The 21,128-nt window shown below is 36.6% G+C and overlaps 1 protein-coding gene across 1 annotated transcript; it reads right to left on the reverse strand.

Moving 5' to 3' along the window:
- Window positions 1–4,014: 4,014 nt before the first annotated feature.
- Window positions 4,015–6,282, reverse strand: LOC140973549 (non-specific lipid transfer protein GPI-anchored 11-like). The gene is made up of 3 exons (XM_073436451.1): window positions 5,914–6,282; window positions 5,734–5,760; window positions 4,015–4,384 (listed from the first exon to the last, which is right to left on the reverse strand). Exons 1-3 carry the CDS (start codon window positions 6,251–6,253, stop codon window positions 4,191–4,193), a joined length of 561 nt encoding a protein of 186 aa, XP_073292552.1. The 5' UTR covers window positions 6,254–6,282; the 3' UTR covers window positions 4,015–4,190.
- Between the last annotated feature and the right edge of the window lie 14,846 nt (window positions 6,283–21,128).

Raw genomic sequence — 21,128 nt, forward strand, 5'->3', positions numbered from 1 at the left:
AAATTTTAAAAATAACATTCACATGATTTGGATTTGTTTTAGGAAGTTGCAAACAGCTATCGACTTTCTTCGAACCGACCGCCCAAGGTTCAACGCTAGATGTACCCGTACGACCTTAACCTTTGACACAAGGAGACGACTCGATTTTAAAACTTTAAAAACACCCAAAAATATCCAGTAGATTGCTGTAAATTCAATCTTAGGACCTACATATCAAGAACGACTCGATTCGCTTACTGGATGGCTCATTTACTACCGTTTTCGCCTTTTTGGTTAAACAAAGGACCAAACTACCCTTCTGACTCGAACTAACCCGAGACCAGACCTTTATTAAAATCCTAAGGCACAATTTAAGCTGCTGGAAATTCCCAAGCCCAAGCCAAAATTGAAACATGGATTTAAAATTTTAACCTAGGCTCAATTCGCCTTTTTTTTTTTGACATGTTTGGGTAATTTACGACCCCGAACGGACCACGGCTCGAAACGACCTCGAACCAGGCCCTAGACCCCTTCCTTAGACCCTAAACAATACCATGGTCAGGCCTTTTTGGACAAAGACCAGACGCTCAAGGCTCCAAACCCCTCACAACAACAGCACGCCGAATGGCTCTTAGCATGCAGTCGAGGAACCAATGCTCCAGCAGCTGTAGCTGCTCTTGACTCAACTTATGGCTCTCACTAGACTCTCACCAGGACCCTAAGGCACGTCCCTAGCCCCTGAACTAGCCCTTAAACCAACCCTTTAGCCCTAGGACCCCTACACTCCAAAACAAGCTATCATGCATGCCCTAAGGAGTCACGGCCGCTGTGCTTCACCAGCACGTCCAGGCCCTATCCTATCCCAACCAAGACCTTCCTAGGATCCTAAACTCTAAAAATCTAACCGTTCAATAATTGATTGATATATATATATATGGAGGAAACGATCAGAAGATATGATAGTGTTAAGTTTCCACAAATTCGAGCCAGGCTGGTTGGAGTTGTGTACTTACTTAATATATTGTTATATCAGTTCGACTTTCGTTTCCCATAAATTTATGCACTAATTTAAATCAATTAAGTCAAGAATATTACTAAAGTAATCGAACTTATCGTCTGATAATGACTTAGTGAAGATGTTAGCAGCTTGACTTTCTGTTGAGATGTACTCCAGCCGGATTTCCTTCTTCATAACATGATCTCGGAAGAAATGATGTATGGTGTCAATATTTTTGGTCCGAGAATGAAGAAAATGATTGTAGGTGATGGCTATGGAACTTGTTTATCACAAAAGATTATGGATTCGATGCTTGAATTCTATAATCTCTAAGATGTTGCTGAATCCAGAGTAATTGTGCACAGCAACTCCTAGCGGCTAGCTATTCAACTTCAGCCATTTATGTGGCAATGAAAGTTTGCTTCTTCCTGAACCAAGATATCAATCTATCTCCCAAGAATTGACTTGAATCAATAGTACTCTTCTAGTCTATTTTTCAACTTACATCATCTCCTCTGAATATCCAACAAGGTTAAAACTAGAGTCTTTAGGTTACTAAAGACCACACATTGAGTGCATTTAAGATATTTAAGTATATGTTTGGCTGCAGTATAATGAGATAGCACAAGATTAGCTTGAAAGTGAGCACACAGACAAATTGCAAACATGATAATTCTTGTTAATTCGCATTTACTTCGGCACCGAACGGTAGGAAATTAGACGTGCCCAAGAGACAAGTTGCTTTTTGACAAATTCATGCGCAAATTCATTTTAATAAATTTTCTTCATCAAACTTAATTTGTATACATGCATTTCTTTAATATTTTCAAGGGATTATTATTATGTCTTCGAGAAAACACTCAAACTAATCTTCTAAAAAATTATTTATAAAAGTCATCATGCGTACAATGATGAAAGAATTAAAACAATCATGTAGTCATGCATGATTGAAGATAATTGAAAGATAATGATAACATATCTATTTTTTTTATCTCCAAATATTATAAAATTTAAGTCAAAGTAAAATATGTAAATATGTTGAATCTTTACCATGTAGGATTCCTAACATTTCTGATCTTTACCATGTAGGATATTGTATATGCAAAACTTGCCAACTTGGATCCACAGTATGGGCTGTGTAAATTGTTTCGCTATATTCTCATAGCACTCTCCACTCAAAATTCCCACAAAACCTCTTCATGGATAGGGACATGCAACTTAACTAATACGCTGAGAAACATTTATTCGAGAGATCATCTGAACAAAAAAAATACATTGAACACAAGGACACAGTATGAATACGGCAAGAACATAGGTCGTTCAGAGTGTCAGACATATTTTGGACAGTTTTTAATTTTCAGAGAAAAATATAATTTTTAGTAATTTTTATATATGTTTGGAAATAATAATTTTGATTTTAAAACTTGAAAAAGTTAAAACGTCTATTATTCTTTGTTATAGCTTTGGGAAGGTCAGATGTTCATTCCTACACTAATATTCAGAATTGAACACCCTTGCAGTTGATTTCTTCACAGGATCGTTCTCACGTTCGGCTGAAACTACAGGGCTGGATGTAAAACGGCTTTATCAAATATTGTCATGTCGTGTGTCGTGTGCCTGACTCTAGTTGTGATCACTACATGATTAAAGTACACCCCAAAAGCCATTCTGGCTTCCATCATAAAATCAGCAGTTTTAGGATTGGTAGATTGTGAAGCCATGATTCTCATATGGAAGATTGATAAATTTGATTTCGTGTCTTGTATGGGAACATTTATGGGAGGTCGTTCTCTCCTCTGTCGAGATAGGTCTTCTAGTAGCGGTTGGTGCAAAAAGCAAATACACGACGGACTTTTTATATCGTTCTTCTTTGAGTACATTCTGTGATGGGGACTTTCTGAATGTCTGTCGATATAACAGGTTTTTATCTCTTTGGCCAAGATTTTTCTCCAAGTGACTAGGCCAAGAACTGCTGTACTAGGTAAGATCCCAAGAACTACGGTTTACAGAAATATACAGCAATACCCAGAAGCAACAAAAGTTCCGGGTGTTTTGATTGTGAGAGTTGATTCTGCCATCTATTTTTCCAACTCCAATTACATAAGGGAAAGGTTTAGATCCTCGTTGCCCCCTTACAACTCATTTTGAATCTGACGAGAACATATATTTGAGTAATTATCACGTATCAGGCAATTGAGTGAAAAAAAATGTGCACCCCTCTTCATACCTTAATCCACAATTCAATAAGAAAAACCACTTGTCTTTATTTATTTTGCAGGATATTGCGATTGCTCACGGATGAAGAGGAACAGTTTAAAGAAAAGAACCAACAGAAAGTTCAATATTTGATAGTCGAAATGTCACGTAATAAACAACCTTTTCTAGTGGTTCTTGAAAATTTTTCCAACTACTAAATCCAAATATCGAACAAATTAACCTAAGGCAAACACTTCTTTCTAAACTTTCAGCTCTAACTGATATTGATACCGGTGGCATTCATGCCTTGGAAGATCTGTACAAAAGTCTACAAAAGAAAGACTTACAAGTAAGTCAATGATGATATCCAGGCGACTGGGTCATTTAAAACGTAACATCTAATTTATGTGCTCTTGTTTATTTATGTTTGCCAGCTTGTTCTAGCGACTCCCAGACAGTCTGTTCTTAACAAGCTTCATGTATCAGGCTTAGCCAATACAGTTGGAGATGACAACGTTTTTCTCACAGTTGGAGATGCTATCATGACTTTGGCTCCTAAGATGGAACCGGAGATCAAACGGAGGCAGAAAGTCAGGGTGATGGAAAGGTCATTTTTAAAAAGATCACCTATGTGAACCAACTAGAAAGGCAATGAAGATGGGAAATTACGTTTTTCAATAGGATAAACCATGACTTACAGTGCATGCAGTGAAATCAATCCTTCTGTCATATGTGATGCCGTGTCACCACATGCTTATTACTAGTCCCAACTTATCACTTAGCAAACATAATTTAAGTGACAGGCAACGAGCATTCAGTTAATGCTATTGTATAAATTTAAGTGAAATAATTCCATATAAAATAAACAAATGTAAGGTAAAAACACCTTACAAGTCAATAATAACCATCATATATACACCATACTATTAAGAAGTAGCTCAAGACCATATGGAGCAACTAAAGCTGAAAAATAACAAGTATAATCAATAACCAAAAAGGGGTCACCGCATGCTCAGATTCAACCAAATAATGCTACAGCAGCAGCTACAGTTGTGGAAAGAACAAATATCCAAACGGAGAAAGAGGATACAAGGGAAGAAGAATCCGATTTTCGAGGTTCTGGTGGGGATACAACTTCATTAACACCAATGATGGAGGTTGGGCTTGGAGTCTCCGCACCTGAACTGGGAGGTTCTGACAATGGAGAAGGAGCTGTAGCAGAACATCAAAACGTGTGTGAGCTTCATTACCAGAAAAAAACATAGGCAAACAAAACGATGAGATGTCATGACAATATTTCATGTGCATATAAACAACCACCTGTAGGATACATTTGCATCATATAAGCATCAATTTTAGGTTAGTTCACTAAATCATTTGACCAACTTAACACAGTGTCTATCGCAGTATACAGAACTCAAAGTAAAATACTTCAGCTTGCAATAATATTGAATAGCAAGGGAAAATGGTCAATTCCACAGCTCCATGACTGAAGTTATAACTTATTAAACCCTGTTCTACATCGCACCAAAAGTCTGGTCCTCAAGTAAAATGGATTCTCTCCATCAAAATGGATAACTTTTAAATTAATCGAAAAGCAGCACATTGCTACTTTGTGTTATATTTTAATTGTACAAGCACATTTGCGTGTAAGAATATCTGCCAAGGTGTAACATAAGATGGAAAAGACAAAATTAATAAACCAAAAACACGGTGAAGTCACCGAAGTACTGCCTGCAGTTCTTTACAGTAAGAATGAAACTTTTCAGCTTGCTAATCACATCACTGGAACAAACAACACTTGGATCACATACAAACCAAAATGCACAAATAGATTTGTTGGTAAATGTCACGGTTTCAGTTAATAAATCGAAAATCCAGATTGAACTTCATACAATACAGGATATAAAATCTATAACAAAAACAATGTAAAGCTCCAATATCTGCTATAAAATCTAATGTAACTGAACCTGAAACCAAAATTTTCTTCATGCAACATGGAAAAAAAATCCTTTCCAACCAAATCAACCAGGAAAAGAAAACAACAGGAAAAAAAATCACTTCCATTTTGTACATAAACAATGGCAGAATTTCAAGAAAAGCAAGCACTGGTACCAACTATCAACTCCTTGGAATTTCAATCAAAATAGGAAGAAAATATGGTGCGAAAAAGTAAAATAAAAACAACACACGTTTTGATGCGACAATAAAACAATTGTGACATCTACATAATCACACAACCACAATCCGAGAAATACAAATAATAGAAGCATTCAACAGAAACAAAAGGAAGATAAAAACATGTGCAATATATATTCCAAAATCATTTCTTATGACATATTTTAAACCAACAATTACGGAGATGAATCGCGGTTTTGGCAATATAAGATCCGGGGGCCTAATATATTATTGAAGTTTGATCGAAAGTACAGTACAGAGCGACCCCACATTATTATTAACCAATTTATCGTACTCAAATTAAGAAGGAAAAAAACAATTTCTAAATGGAATGAATAATGCGCAAGGATGCAATTGTTGAAAAAGATCGGATCTTTCAGTACCTGGAGCTTCACCAGAGCCACCACTCGCTGTTGAAGGTCCCAAAAAACAAATGAAATACGTGAAGATCGCATCAAACAACCAATAAGAAAGAATGAAAAACTTAAAATTTACACGAAATTGCAACATGGGTCTGCCTACATCAAATTCTATAACCAATCAAAAATAATGATGAAACTTACAGCTGCAGTTAGCAACAGAAGAAGAAGAGACGCGGCAGACAACGGGAAGAGTCATGGCCTTAGTGACGTTTAGCTTCACCCCCAACTGCGCACTATTCTTAAACGCCTCGCACAGGCATTCGGCGTTAGTAGTGACCACAATTTTAAGCCCAGAACAACAATCTCCCTTCGGATACGTCGCCGTGCTTCCCTCCACCACGAAGGACAGACAGTCCGCAAGGTTTAGCACCAGATTGGTGCAATCTGCGGCGGAAACTTCCGCCGAATGCGCGGTGGTGCTCACGGAGGCGAGGAATGCCGAACCGATGCAGAATCCCCAAAGTCTCAAACTCGCGGCCATTGGGTTTAGAGTAAAAGATAGATTATGTATGGAAAAATGCGCACGTGATTGGAAATTTATATTATATATTGTATTAATTAATAAAAAAAACACCACCTTTTACAAGAACGTTTTTAAATTTTATAAAATGAGTTTTTTATTCAATCTATTTCATTAAAATTAGTTTTTTAAAATATAGAAATGAATTAGTTTGACTTGCCTCATAAATATATATCTGATACCCCATAAGAGCCCATGACCCGAGATATTAAATAGATAGTCCAAATCAGGGTCAGTCAGTAGGATAAATTCTTCAGAAGCGGGGCAGGTGGTTGCCCGGGACATCTTCTCCACAGGTTATCAGAAGCCCGGGCTCTAATCCAAGTTTCCGGGAGGTTTTTACCCGGGTTATCTCGGAAATAGCACCTCACTCGAGTGCACCAGTATGGGCTACCTTATTCTTGATAATCATTACTGTCAGAACCACATAGGTTGGCGTATCAGAAAAATTTCCAGAAGTAGGGTATGAGCAACCATCTTACCAAAACTACTGCATTCACTAGGGGCTAAGGGAGGGGGAATTTTTTCAATCGTTGACCAAGAAAACGTCCTGGGATTTTGAAGATCTCTTGGCCCAAGCGGAAAAATACATCAATATGGAGGAGGCTCAGAAACATAAGAGAGATGCTTTGAAGAGAGAGAGAAGTGACCGGGTAGCAAGACCCGAGGAAAGAGGGTAGAGGAAGGGCCATCCCGGGCATTTTTCTCAACACATGCCTTTAAAGATTGCCCAGGACCGAGAAGCTCAAGAATGTAGTGCAGAAAGATCGCAAGATCTGGATCGCACTTCACGTCCTGCTAAGCCCGAAAAGAGGGGGTATTGTACCCTGCATAAAGTGTGTTCTCATAACACAGAGGATTGCCGAATGTCGAAAAGAGATTATGTCCCGCCTGCTGTTCAGGGATATAATCCATCCAATAAGAATCCAAGGTTGCCACCTTGGACCAATCGGCAACCAGGACCCAATGTCCGGGAAAATTTAAGAGATGCTCCTAGAAGAATGAGGAATCAAGAGCCCGAGAGGAAGAAAGCGTCACCCCTTGTCTTGGGGGTAATAAAAATGATCTCTGGAGGTTCTATTGATGGTGATTCCAATCGGGCTAGGAAGTCGAGGAGTAGGAGAGATTGTACTGAGGTTGAGGGACTGAGAAGAAGTGAAGCGGTTATCAGCTTTGGCTCGGAAGATCTTAAGGGCGTCAGTCTTCCACATAATGACGCTCTGGTAATCCAAGTCCGGATAGCGAATTATGACATCATGAGGGTTTTTGTTGATTCGAGCAGTTTTGTGAATGTTATTTTCAAGGAAGCCCTGGTGCAGATGGATTTGCAAGGGTATAAGTTGGATACAGTGGAAACTGCACTTTTTGGATTTGTTGACCATGTTGTTTACCCGGAGGGAGAGATTATCTTGCCTTTGACTGGGCACCAAGGAATTGAAGAAGACTGTCATGACTTTCACTGTTGTGGATGCCCCATCATCATATAATATTATTCTGGGACGGCCGATAATGAATGAGCTGAAGGCCGTAGCATCCACATATCATAAGAAGATAAAATTTTTAGTGGGAAACCAAGTAGGAGAGGTCCGGAGAGATCAGCTTTCTTCCCGGAAGTGTTACGTGGAAGCGGTCAGGGTGGATCAAAAGAAAGCGAGGAGGGAGGAAAAGAGAGTGAGTGGAGATAAGGGAGAGGAGAGATCATTAGAAAAGGGTGAGGTTCATTTTGTGGCAGAGGAAGAGCATGAATCCAATTAATTAGAAGTCAACTGATCAACTGATCAATTCAGTTGGACATTATCAGTTCTAATTGATGTCCTATCAATTGATAAGGTTTTTCCAGTTCAACTCAAACAAAGTTTTCAGTTACGATTATTCGATTTGTTCGATCAGTTAGGTTCTTCAGTTCTATTACATATTAACTTGTCAAACTCGGAAACTTATTATATTCCAAAAATTTCTCCATTTTCGGTGTTTGAAAAAATTTAGAGTTCTTGAACTTATGACTGATAACAAAACTGATTGTAGAAAAAATATAGATTCGAACATAATCAGGAATAATGATTTTATTTATTTTGAAAAAGGTAAATACAGATTCGTATAAATATTTCAAAATAAAAAATTGGCACCCTCCAGACTAACAACTGACTTAGGACATTTAGATTATTTCTTGGACTTTTTTCAGCTGGTCTTTTATCAGTTGGTTTGTCTGGTTCGTTTCTCTTCTTCTTCTGTTGAAAAAACTTAGAGTGCTTGTCTCTGCTGCTGTCGTCTTCTTTTCTTCCTCCTTTTTTTCAACACCCGCCATTTTGGTAAAAACAAGGAATGCTGAACTGACATGTGCAGATACCTCAGCCAGCTGATTCTGCATTGTGTCAATCTTCTTAGATAGACTTGTATGAACAAAATCAATCATGTTGCTGAGTAATTCTTGGGAGAAGAGCAGTGTAGGAATTATAACTGATTCTCGTTTAATCTTTTCAACTGTGTTGAAAAGGGCAACTCCATCCTTTGTAAATTTCTTTAAGTCCTTCATTGTATGATCTTTCAATGTGTCCAGACTTAAAGAGTGCAACATCTAAGTAGATTTGATCTGAGAGATATTTGAACCAAGGTTGTTCAGTTCTGAAAGAATGGTGTCTAGCATTACATCAGCTGCTAGTGGCATTTCAGAGGAGAATAATTCAATATGAGCTTTTTTTTCCCCTTTCCCTTCTGAGAAAATTCCACTACAGCAAGCTGATCTATGGCAACATTTTGGTTTATATCATCTGCAAGTTCTCCTCAGTAAGCGTCAGGTTTGTTGATGGCAATTTTGGTACGGCTGATGTTTCATGGACTGAAGGAGTGATAAATTGCTGCTTCAGTTTGAACTTCCGCTTCTGTTGTTGATATCATTTCGTGATCTTCAGTATGTTCAACGACATCATCAGCATCTAAATCGCCTTTATATTCCATTTGAATATCCTCAACGACTAATTGTTGCAGGTCATCTACATTTTCCAATGTCATATATTCTTCAGTATATGTAGACGGTTGTGCTGTTGGTTTAGAAACTTGTAGGATAATCAAGGTTGCGGATGAAGAGGGTTGATCATCGATGGAGAGTGGATGAGGGACCTCTGAAACCAGTTCAATTGGTCTGACAAACACTGATTCTGTCTCAGCTGGAGCTGTCATCCGCTCCTCAGCTGTTTCAGTTGGAATGTTCTCCTCAGCTGACTCAGTTGGAATTTTTTCCTCAGCTGATCTAGAACTGCTGGCCTGCACTGGAACATGTGATCGTTGTGCCATATCCCAATTCTTCACTTTCATCTGAAGGGAGATGAGATCAGAGTCCAGTTGTTGAAAAACTGCTCTGTCTTCATAGGCAGTAGGAATAGCTGGATCATAATTTGATTTAAGTTCAACTGTCCCATCAGCTAGCCTCTGGATTCTCGTAAGATTAAATAAGTATGATCTTCTCTCTATGGCTTTTACGACTGTGGTGGCTTTGACAACTTTTCATGATAGCTGATTCCAAAGTTACGAACTGTTACAAAACTTTCTTCTTTTTCAGTTCTTTGCAAGAGTGACAGTTCTGAAGCTCACCCATTCATCATAGTGCTCGATCTTTAGCTCAACATGCTCATTAATGGCTTCTATTATGAGGTTGATTTGAGTCTGAATGGCATTGTTGGGTCGTGGTTCTTCAATCATCTTTGCCTTGCCCTTCGGATCAATTAGGGCATGAGGCAAGTCTAGAGCTGAACCAATTGTGCCCACCACTTATGTGATGACTACACCTTCTGGGCATGCTGGAGGTAGGACTGTGGGGCGGACAATTGTTGTGAGAGGAGCTGGAATCACTGTCAGTTTCACCTTCTCTCCAAATTCAGTAATGAATGTTGAGGGGTAGTCAGCTTCAGTCTTTTGCTTTGGTGTGGCAGCTGGCTGAACTGACTTAATTGGAACAGCTGGAAGAGTTTGTTCAGCTCCTGATGGCAATATTCTGAGCTCAGGAAGAGCTCCAGGAGTAGCAGCTGGCTTGGTCTTCTGTGACCTTGGTTTCTTCAGTAGTACAAGAGAATGAGTCTTCTCCGAATCACTAGTAGATAAGACCAGTTTTCTTTTGGATTTGGGAGCAGCTGCTGGTTTGACCTTGTCATTTTTCTTGGCCTTAACAGCTGGTTTATCAACTGAAAAACAAGTGATCAATTGTCAAATATATCAGTTCAGTTATAGTAAGAGCTTGTAACGCCCCGAAAACTTAAAATTCCACGTGAACCACATGCACGTAAGTTATTAAATTCTCTTGTATTTTAATTAAATGTTTTAATTGCTTAAATTAATTATGTTGGGCATATTTGTATGTTTAAAATATATTTTTTTACATGGTTGCATTAAAATGTATTTTTAAAGGTTATTCGAGTTGCGATCGAAGAACGGAGACCGATGAATGAAAAATAGAAAATGACTGAAAAATAGAAAATGTTTTCATTAAATAATTGTTTTTAATTATTTAAAATATAGTTGATGATTTTTCATATTTTTGAAAATAATGAGTTTTAAGGTGATTTTATACGTTGGGACGTAAATTTTATCGGTGTTGGATTTTCAACAAAAATATGAACGTTTTGGCAACCCGGCTAATAAATTCACAAACTTATTTAAGCAAAATCATTTTAAATATTTTAGTTAAACACTAATTGGCTAAGTAGGCTTAATTAAGTTGTTAATGGACTTTAGATAGCAATTAGAGTTTAATTAGGATTCAGAGCATTATTTGAAGTTGAAAACCCACCCCAAACCCTCATAATTCCCACGCCATTTTCAGAATTCAGCACCTACAATTCTCTCCAACACAACACACGCACACACAAGCATAGTTCAAGGGAAAAGCATTAAAGTTCTTCAAGGTTTTCAAGGGTTCTTCGTGCCATCGTTCTTCGATTTGTCAACGTAACATCGTGCGTTTAAAGCGCAAAGGCATGTCATATTCTTTCCTTCAAACATCTATCACACCATAGTATTTATTTAATTGAGTTTTTACTTGAAAAACAAGTGCATCATGAAACAATTTCGTTTTTGTATTACATGTGAATTTTTGAAGCATGAACTTGACCCAAATTTATGTTTAACATGTTGCTAAGGGGCTTCCATGATTAGGAAAGGTTTAAGGGTTGTTTTTGCATGTTCTAAAGAGCCCTAAGATACACGAGACATGCTGAAACGTAAACTGAACAAAGCTAGACCCAATTGCATGTTGTTGTGGCTCTGTGTTCGGTTAAGGGGAAAGGTGATGCATGGCTTGGCTTTGGCTGGATCAGGGCTAGGCTAGGATCAAGTATGAGTCAAGGGAAGAATCCTAGCCACGCTAGGACTCGGCTAGGGGCTTTGGGCTGGGCTAAGCTAGGTACTTAGGGTCCGAAGAGGGTGCACAAGGGTCTGGGTAGGGGCTGGTGTGGTTTGGGTGGTTGCTGGCTCGAGAGGAAACGAGAGAACATGAGGGAGGCAAGGCGCGATGGCTGCTGCCACTTGTTCAGGAGCTTTGTTGCTGGGTTCTATGGATTGGGCTGGTCTGAGCTGGGTCTGAGCATGGTCCAGGGAAGGTTAGGGTCAGATGGGCTCGGTGGTGCCTCGGTTGGAAGTGTCCTAGTTGGGTTAGGAGTCCTAGAGTAACTAGGAGACACACCTACACACATGCATGCAATCGGGTGAGGGGGCAGGAGGTTTTTGAGCTGGCCAGGGCTGGTACTTTGGGCTGGGCTTGGTCAGTAGGGTTCCTAGGTGGGTTGGCTAGGTTTTGGCTCGAGGTGACTCGGGCGTGGCTCGAGTAAATTGGGAGATGGCTCAGGTGGTTTGATAATGGGTCAATATTTCGAATTTAATAACTAAAAATGGAACCATGAGTCCACGGGTGCGGTTCATGGCTCAAAAGGGTAGAATATGTAATAAAAATGCTAGGTTTAAAATTTGGGATCAAAATAATGAGTTTTGGATTTATCCGTGATTTAATCGTCACACGAAACATTAATTAAAGAATTAATTGAAACACATAGTTTTAAATAGAATAAAATTATGAAAAATTATATTTAAGTTCAAATAATTATTAAAAGACTAAGTTTTTAATTTGGGAATTTTATATTAAGGTTTTGTTTAATTCAAAATTAAATTGCAGTAATATGTTATATTTGAAGATTAATTTAAAAGTTATCGATTTAAGCCAACTAAAAATATGAAAAAATTCAAGTAGGATTAAATAATTAATTGGGACATGTTAGAGTCAATGAAATTAAGAAAATGTCAAAAATGTGGAATTTTACGTCCGGGGGTAAAATGATAATTTTACACCTAAAAATTAGTAAACGTCATAAAAGCGTCCTGAATACTGTTTTATATGCTAATATGATTATTTTGAATGTTTATGAATTTTTATATGTTAATATGTCAATTTTAAATGTTTATGAATTTTTAGAATGTTAATATGTTTATGGATTTTTAGTATGTCAAAATGTTATGATTTAATATGTTAAAATGTTGGTTCTAAATGTTTATGGATGTTTTTATGATTTAATATAGTAAAACGTTTATTTATGAATTAAAATGTCAAAACGTTTATTTTAAATATTTATTATTTTAATGTTATTTTAAATGTTTATGATGTTAAAATGTTTATTTTAAAACGTTTATGTCTTTTATGATTTCTATATGTTAAAACGTTTATTTTAAATGTTTATGGATTTTTATGATTTAATATTGATATTTAAAAGATATGTTGCATGCTTGGTTTAAAAGAAAAACATTATATGCATGTGTAATTTTTATTAAGTGATGAGAAAACGAAACGTTGGAGGAAGTAAAGTAATTGTGACTAAATATGTTGGAGATATCATGAGGGTTATGGTCCCAGTGAGAGCCCGACGATCGTGTTTCCATTGATACGAATACGAATACAAATACGTTAATATGTTAATACATTGGCCAAGGCCCAGTTGACCGGTGAGAGTGTTGCTGGTGTCCCCGTCGACCAGTACTGTGTTTTTATAGATGGATTCATCGCCCAATACGAATACGAGTCACAATTATCGATATGAATTCAACGAAAGGAATATGAATATGAATAAACACCAGAACCATAAGTGTTGGATCAATCAATTGAACAGGAAATTGTTACTGATAATCAGTTGGAGGAGCAAAATGAAAATATTCAGTTACTAACTGATACAGCACCAACTGAAACTGAAGAAAACATCTAGTTGCCAACTGAAGCAGTTGACGAAATGGACACAACAGTTGATGAATACAGATGGAAGAAATCATATCCATCAGAGTTGGTGATAGGTAATCCATCTGATCCAGTAAGAACTCGGAATCAAATGCTTAATTTATTTATTCATTCAGCTTTTGTTTCACAACTGGAACCGAAAAAAACTGATGAAGTACTTGCTGATCCTAATTGGATAAATGCTTTGCAAGAAGAGTTAAATCAGTTTACCCATAAGACCAATGTCTAAAACTATTATAGGTACAAAATGGGTATTCAGAAACAAACTGAACGAAGATGGTTCAGTTGAGCGCAACAAAGCAAAACTTATAGCACAAGGATACAGGCGAGAAGAAGGAATTGACTACGATGAAACTTATGCACCAGTTGCAAGACTGGAAGCAATCAGAATGTTTCTTGCCTATGCATCATTCAAGAAATTTAAAGTCTACCAGATGGACGTGAAAAGTGTATTTCTGAATGGTCAGTTGCAGGAGGAAGTTTATGTTGAACAATCACCAGGTTTTATCAATCATTCTTTTCCTGATCATGTGTAATATTTGAACAAAGCCTTATATGGTCTTAAACAAGCTCCAGGAGCTTGGTATGAAACTCTTTCAAAATTCCTAACTGATCATGATTTTACTGCTGGATCAGTTGCTAAGACTCTGTTCAAATTTTCTAATAATGATCACATTTTACTTGTTCAAATTTATGTTGATGATATTATTTTTGGGTCAACTAACCCCAAATTATGCGAGAAATTTGCTAAGCTAATGCAGGAGAAATTTGAGATGAGTATGATGGGCGAACTGATATTTTTCCTCGGTCTGCAAGTAAAGCAACTGGAAACTGGTACTTTTATCAGTCAGACCAAATATACGAAGGAACTGCTGAAGAAATTTGGCATGGAAACATGTTCAGCTGCAAGTACTCCCATGAATTCATCGATTAAACTAGACAAAAATGAAGGAGGAATATCAGTTGAGACGACTCTTTACAGAGGTTTAATAGGTTCTTTATTGTACCTAACTGCTAGTCGTCATGATATAGTATTTTTTGTTTGTATGTGTGCTAGATTTCAGTCAGATCCTAAGCAATCACATTTTACTACTGCCAAACGCATTTTAAAATATCTTAAAGACACACAAAATGTGAGATTATGGTATGCTAAAGATTCTTCTTTCAATTTAGTTGGATATTCAGATGCATATTATGAAGGATGTAAGATAGATCAAAAAAGTACCAGTGGATCTCGTCAGTTTCTAGGGGACCGACTGATTTCCTGGTTCAGCAAGAAGCAAACATCCATAGCTACTTCCACAACTGAAGCAGAATATCTTGCTGCTGGAAGCTGCTGTGCCCAACTGCTCTGGATTCAGCAACAACTGAAAGATTATGGAATCGATGCAAAAGAATCTTCCATATTCTTTGACAATACCAGCACAATTGTGATCACATACAATCCAGTTCTTCACTCAAGGACCAAGAACATTGATGTCAGGCATCACTTCATTAGAGATCATGCTCTGAATAAAGCAATCAGACTAGAATACGTGCCAACTGAACTACAAGCTGCTGACATTTTCACCAAACCATTACCAGAGACTAAGTTTTCTCACTTTCGAAATATACTTGGTTTAATTTACTTATCTTAATTATATCAGTTTGTTATTGTTATGTCAGTTGCTAGTCATTTTATCAGTTTATTGCTGCTATGTCAGTTGATGTTCACTTTTACACAGTTAGTCTTTTATCAGTTATTACTCATTCAGTTAGGGAACTATTTGTCAACTGATATCAGTTAATCTTGCAGAAAATAAAAGAGACAACAATGAATCATAACTTCATTTATCTTGGATAAAATCGAAACCATATTACATGATTCATTTCACTTTCTACGGAATCTTGCCAAATGGTTATCCAGTTATTCAAATCATGGCAATGAAGTCTTCTGAAGGCGTATGAAGAGGAGATTTTCTCGAGAATATTCCACTCCTTCCTCAGCATCACATGCATCAGAACTTGATCAGTGGCCAGCTCTGAAACATGGCTGACTTCAAAATGCGGCATGTACTTTCTCGCAACATCTCTCTGTTTGTCAGCAGGAACCAATCCATTACGATGAACGTTCTGGAGTTCTTGCACCTTGATCCAAGAGAACATGACTCTTAACCAGACATTCTCTTCAATCCTTTCCTTCAGACTCTCAATTTGACGGAGTGTTGATGCAGAAACAGGGACATTGGAACTGCTTGAACTAGACATGTTTGCTGATTTGTTGTTATCTAATGTCTTCACTCTTATTTATAGTCAGGCTGTTATCGGAATAATAGAAGAAGACGAAGAGACTCAAGTCAACTAAAAGCTTTTGACCTATCCAGACAGAGTTTTTCTTATCCTTTCTTTTATTTATATGCATTTATTAAGGGGGAATATCGAATTTAAATGGTTAACTGAGAAGACAATAGTCAGTTTGTCTTCAATTGAACTGAATCAGCTCACAACTGAGCACTCAGTTGCTGACCCAACTGATCTTCTCCCATAAGCTAACTAATTAATCGTTAAATATTCCATAACAAGTGATGTGACTATTTGTGTGCGCATTAATTGATGTCTTTCATTGAATAGCTTTTTAAAACATGGACCCACGTATTCCACACACACTTTTATCACACAACCATTTGTTTTTATCCAAATTTTCATAGACTGACACGTGTCCAAAATTTGAACCGTCACACGCATATGTACTACACCCTGCTCCATTTCAGTTTTCTTTACACTTACTTCAATTTACAGAGCAAATCTAAACTGAAAACTCTTTTTCGCAAAAATGTACTAATCAGAAATGGCAAACCAAATCCCAGATCATATTCTGAACGCGATGAAAATCGATTTTGCATCTATCTTGTCATTTCATGATGAAGCAGTGAAGAACATATTCAAGAAATTGGAATCGGCTGGACTCAAACTGTTCTTGGGATGATCTTCCCAGGAAATTTATCCTAAGGAGATTCAGGATCCCTACGCTAATGGTTTTATCTCCGCCGATGACAATATCACTACTTCTGTCAACAACCAGTTGCTGATCATTGATGAAGAATCTTTCAGCAATCTGTTTCAGCTGCCTACTGATGGGCCAGCTAATCTATCTGAAGTTAGAGCCTCTGACATAGAGGAGATGCAGACTCTTCTATCAGCTGATGAACGAAAAATCAAGGTTTCCGATCCGAAAAAAGAACTGAAGCCAGAAGTACAGTTGCTGGCTGATATAGTGGCCAAAGAACTACTGGCCAAGGCAGAGTCATCTTAGGCTCTAACGCTGGAAATATTTCATGCCATGAATTCTATAATGGCTGAAAAAAGACTGAATTGGAGAAGCATCATCTTCAATATTCTGAAAAATATGTTTCAGTCTTCCAAGCAATCCAAGGGATTTGCTGTTCAGCTGAGCTACCTGCTGAATTCAAAGGGGATGGTGACTGATGAGTTTAAAAGATCATCAAAGTTCTAGGTACAATGCCAAGAACGTCCTACCACCAAATATAAAGCTGGACATCACCCCTGAAAAATTTCTGAAAGTAAAGAAAGAAATCGGGATGAAGGAGGCTCAGAAAGCCAAGAAACTACCTCAGAAGAAGACAATCAAGCGTAAACTGGTTGTCAGTTAAACTGAATCTGAAGAAACTCCTTCTCCGAAGATACCCAAGCAACCGAGGACACCAAAAATCATACCAGTAGCTGAAGTGGTCACCGTTCCAACTGAGAGGCTGATGCAACCTGCAGCTGAACAGCCGATCAAGGCTATACCGCTAAGGGCGATTACAACCAAAACTGCAATTGAGGTTTGGTTACTTCCTTCAGCTGCTCCACAACAAAAGAAGAAATCTGCTGGAGTTCAAGCTCCACTAATCTCTATCACTGGCCCTACTTCTCTACCTTTTTCCAGACCAAAAGGGGTAGTGATCAGAGAAAATATTGATGCAACTTCGTCAGGGCTGAACATCCCTCACGCTCTTACTGACACCAAGGGAAAGGGCAAGTTGACTGAAGAGCCCCGACCCACTAATGTGATCCAAACTCACATTGATCTTATATGGAATGAGATCAATGAATTTTCTGAAACTAAGCTGAAAGCATATGAAGAATGGGTCCGATTCAGAACTGATGCGTTTGCCAAGCAGTTAGAGAAGAAGTCAGTTCTGAAAAAATTTATCAAACTGGAGAATATTGTTCTGAAGTTGGTCAAAGATTTTTCGATTCAGCAAGCCTTACAAAGGAAGAAATATTTTTTTGATCAAATCCGTGTCAAGAAGCTAAGTCAGATGATTGTTCAGCTGCAGCAAAACTATGATCCTACCAGTCCAACTACTTTTAATGACAAGGTAGTGTAGGATCAGCTGGACTAAGATCTTATCACTTTGCAGATGGCGATTAAACAATGAGAATTGGACCAAGAACTGACCATTCTAGCAAGTTCTCATGATCGCTCATCAGAAGAAGAAGCTGGACCTTCAGCTCAACCTCAAAAGCCATCGCAAGAACCAATTGCTGAACCTTCTGAACAAGTAACTGATTCTTCGACCAATGATGAGCAACCAACTATTTATGCTCCTCAATCTACCTCTGTAGAAACTCAGCTCTAAACTGAAGCTGATTTATCATTGGCAAATATCGACGAAGTTATACAATCAGTCGCCTCTGATATTCAGCTGAATATTTTATTTACAGTCACAACTGAAGAGCCAAAAGACACAGAACAACCAGCCGAACAAGAAGTTTTTACAGAAACTGAAGAACCAGTTCAGTTAATCTCTATGACTGAACAGGTAGTGACTGAACAGGAAGTGCCTGTTGATGGACCAAGCTTGACTAAACAACCAGTTGCTGAGACTGTTCCGAATCAAGCTGAAAAAGTAGTTCAAGCTGGTCAACCAAATGACAGGCCAGGTATTGTATCAGCTGATGAGCTTTTTGAAGAGACATCTACTATCTCAGCTGATCCTCAGACTGAAGAAATTTCCAATACTGCTGCTGATCCAAATCCTTCTTCTCCTCCTCAAATTCAAGAAGAAATAACAGAATATGTTCCTGAATTAACAGAAATTGAAACAATTGACAGAGCCTTGGTGATTTTTAATCAACAAAATAGGGAAGAGGCACCAGAAACCTCTGGAGCCATGTCTCCTGGTATTTATATAGAAACTGAATCAATGTTTGAAGAGATTCAGGCTATTCAGAACAACCTTGTCAGCATGATGACTTCTATTTTGGACATCAAATCAACTCAACTGACGCATACAATGAAGATTGATACCATGAAGGAGAACACTTTCAAGAGTCTTCAAAAGATCACATTAGATGTTATGAACTTGTTCTTCCATATGGATCAAATCAGAAAAGACAGAGCGTCAGCTGAAGCACATTTGAACACTCAGGAGATGTTCAACAAACGCTTCGATTATTTGCAGAATTCTCTCACCAAGCGAATGGATATTGTAGAACCCGTTAAATCAGACTACGTATAAGCCATGCATAATTTCTAGTATTTTAAATTAAAAATGATTTCTTTATCATTTAAGGCATTTTAAATTTGTTTGGTCATGATTATTCATTTTTAATCGCATAAGTTTAGTTTTATCTTTTCAGTTAAATAAGCGAGGCCGGACCTGAGTTGGAGTTTTAGGATAAAAATTTATTGATAAGAAAACATTCTTAGAATTTATTTAAGATAAATAATAATTTATTTTAATGTAAAATAAAGTTTAAGAATTTAATTAATTAATTAGAGATAAGTAGTAAATAAATTCTTTTATGTCCAATAATTTATTTAAAAGCCTAAATTAAAATATGTGATCAATTGAGATAAGTTAATCTAGACTTATTTTAATTAAGAAATTTCAATTTAACATGTTAGTAATTTAATTTATAGATTTAGTCATGCATGCAAGATAATGTTATCCCTTAATTAATTTATTAATTCACTAAACTATTTAATGGGTAGATAAAACTCTAAAGAATTAAAATACAAGATTTAAGAAATATTTTCCCTTCCATTTTATTATAATTTTCGGCCATTTCATTTTGTAGGAATTAAATTTGTCAACTCACAATTTTGGGTATCTTTCTTTATCCCTTCTTGGCATAGATAATTCCTTCAACTTTAAATCTTCAATAATTAATAATTAAGCAATTTTCCTACCTCATTTAACTAGATAAAAATCGGTCATCCCCACTTTAAAAGATTTAAATTTTTTACAACTCATTTCTTTTGATTATTTTCTTATCCATCTTTGGTAGATAATCCCTTTATTATTAATCAACAATAATTAATGATTTAAGCAATATTTCCCCTTCTTTTTTTTTTTGTAGAAATCGGCCAACCTCATTTTTAAATCAAATCAAATCAATCTTTTCCCATATCTTTCAACTCAAGGATAGAAAAGTTTCTACCTTGCCATTCTACATCCCTAATATTTTGCAACATCTCCATTTCATTCCTAGCCTTCTCTCCTCTCCATATTTTCGAACTTGAGAGCATTTTCAGTAGAGAATAAAATCGAGAATAGCTAGGGAGAAAACAAGAAAGAAAAACAAGAAGCAAAGCAACTCCGTCTCCTCTGCGCCGTGTCGTCGTAATCAATTTGTTTTCATTTCAAACAAATCCAAGGCATGTTTATATTGATAAATATAAAAATTGTACATTAATTAAATGTTTTATAATATAAATTTATAGTTTTTGCTTTATTAAATGTTTAAATATTATATATTTTATAATAAATTGTATAAAAAATAAGTTGTTGTGTAATTATAAGTTTTTACTATTTTTACAGGTTCGATAAAACAAGAATAAACTTGGCGTTGCAAATGGGATTAAGATGATTCTTGGACCTATAGAAAGTTGATGATAATAACTACAATATTGGTGACAAAAATGAGATAAAAATCTTCTCACAATTGGGATCAAATTAAGCAACAAACAAAATTACCAAAGGAGTGACAGTTTTACCATGCTCTAGTATTTTGACCATATCTCTCAAACTACTTGGTCAAATTGTTAAAATAAAATACCACAATTCAAATAACTCAATTATCCACATTTTTTATTTTATGTGGAGAAGCGAAATTGGATGGGAAGATTTTCAAAAGTGATGTGTATTAAAATATAATTTCTTGGAACACCAATGAAGACTTATGTGTAAAAAAATTATTTGTGGTTGTCTCCCCAAATTTGGCTATAAATAGGGGTGCATTGTAATGAATTGGGAGATCCCTCATTCTATGAACAAATCTTTGAGTTCATAATATTTCTCTCTTTATTTTTCCTTTATTTCATCATTTAAAAATAATTAGTATGTTAATTTCATATTCAAAGTTTTATACTTTGAATAATGAGTAGCTAACTTCCAATAATGAGTAGCTAACTTCCCAAGGTTGAGATGAAAAGGTGAAGCTCTTGGTATGATAATAAGGTTATTAAAAGGTAATAATCTATGTTTTATATTATTTAATCATTATTTATTGTTTATGTTATATTTATTTTTTAAGAATTTTTATACCCTACTTATAAGTGGGAGTTTTGATTTATTGTTG

Source organism: Primulina huaijiensis, chromosome 3 (genome assembly GCF_012295235.1).
Source record: "Primulina huaijiensis isolate GDHJ02 chromosome 3, ASM1229523v2, whole genome shotgun sequence".
In the NCBI taxonomy this organism is placed as follows: domain Eukaryota; kingdom Viridiplantae; phylum Streptophyta; class Magnoliopsida; order Lamiales; family Gesneriaceae; genus Primulina; species Primulina huaijiensis.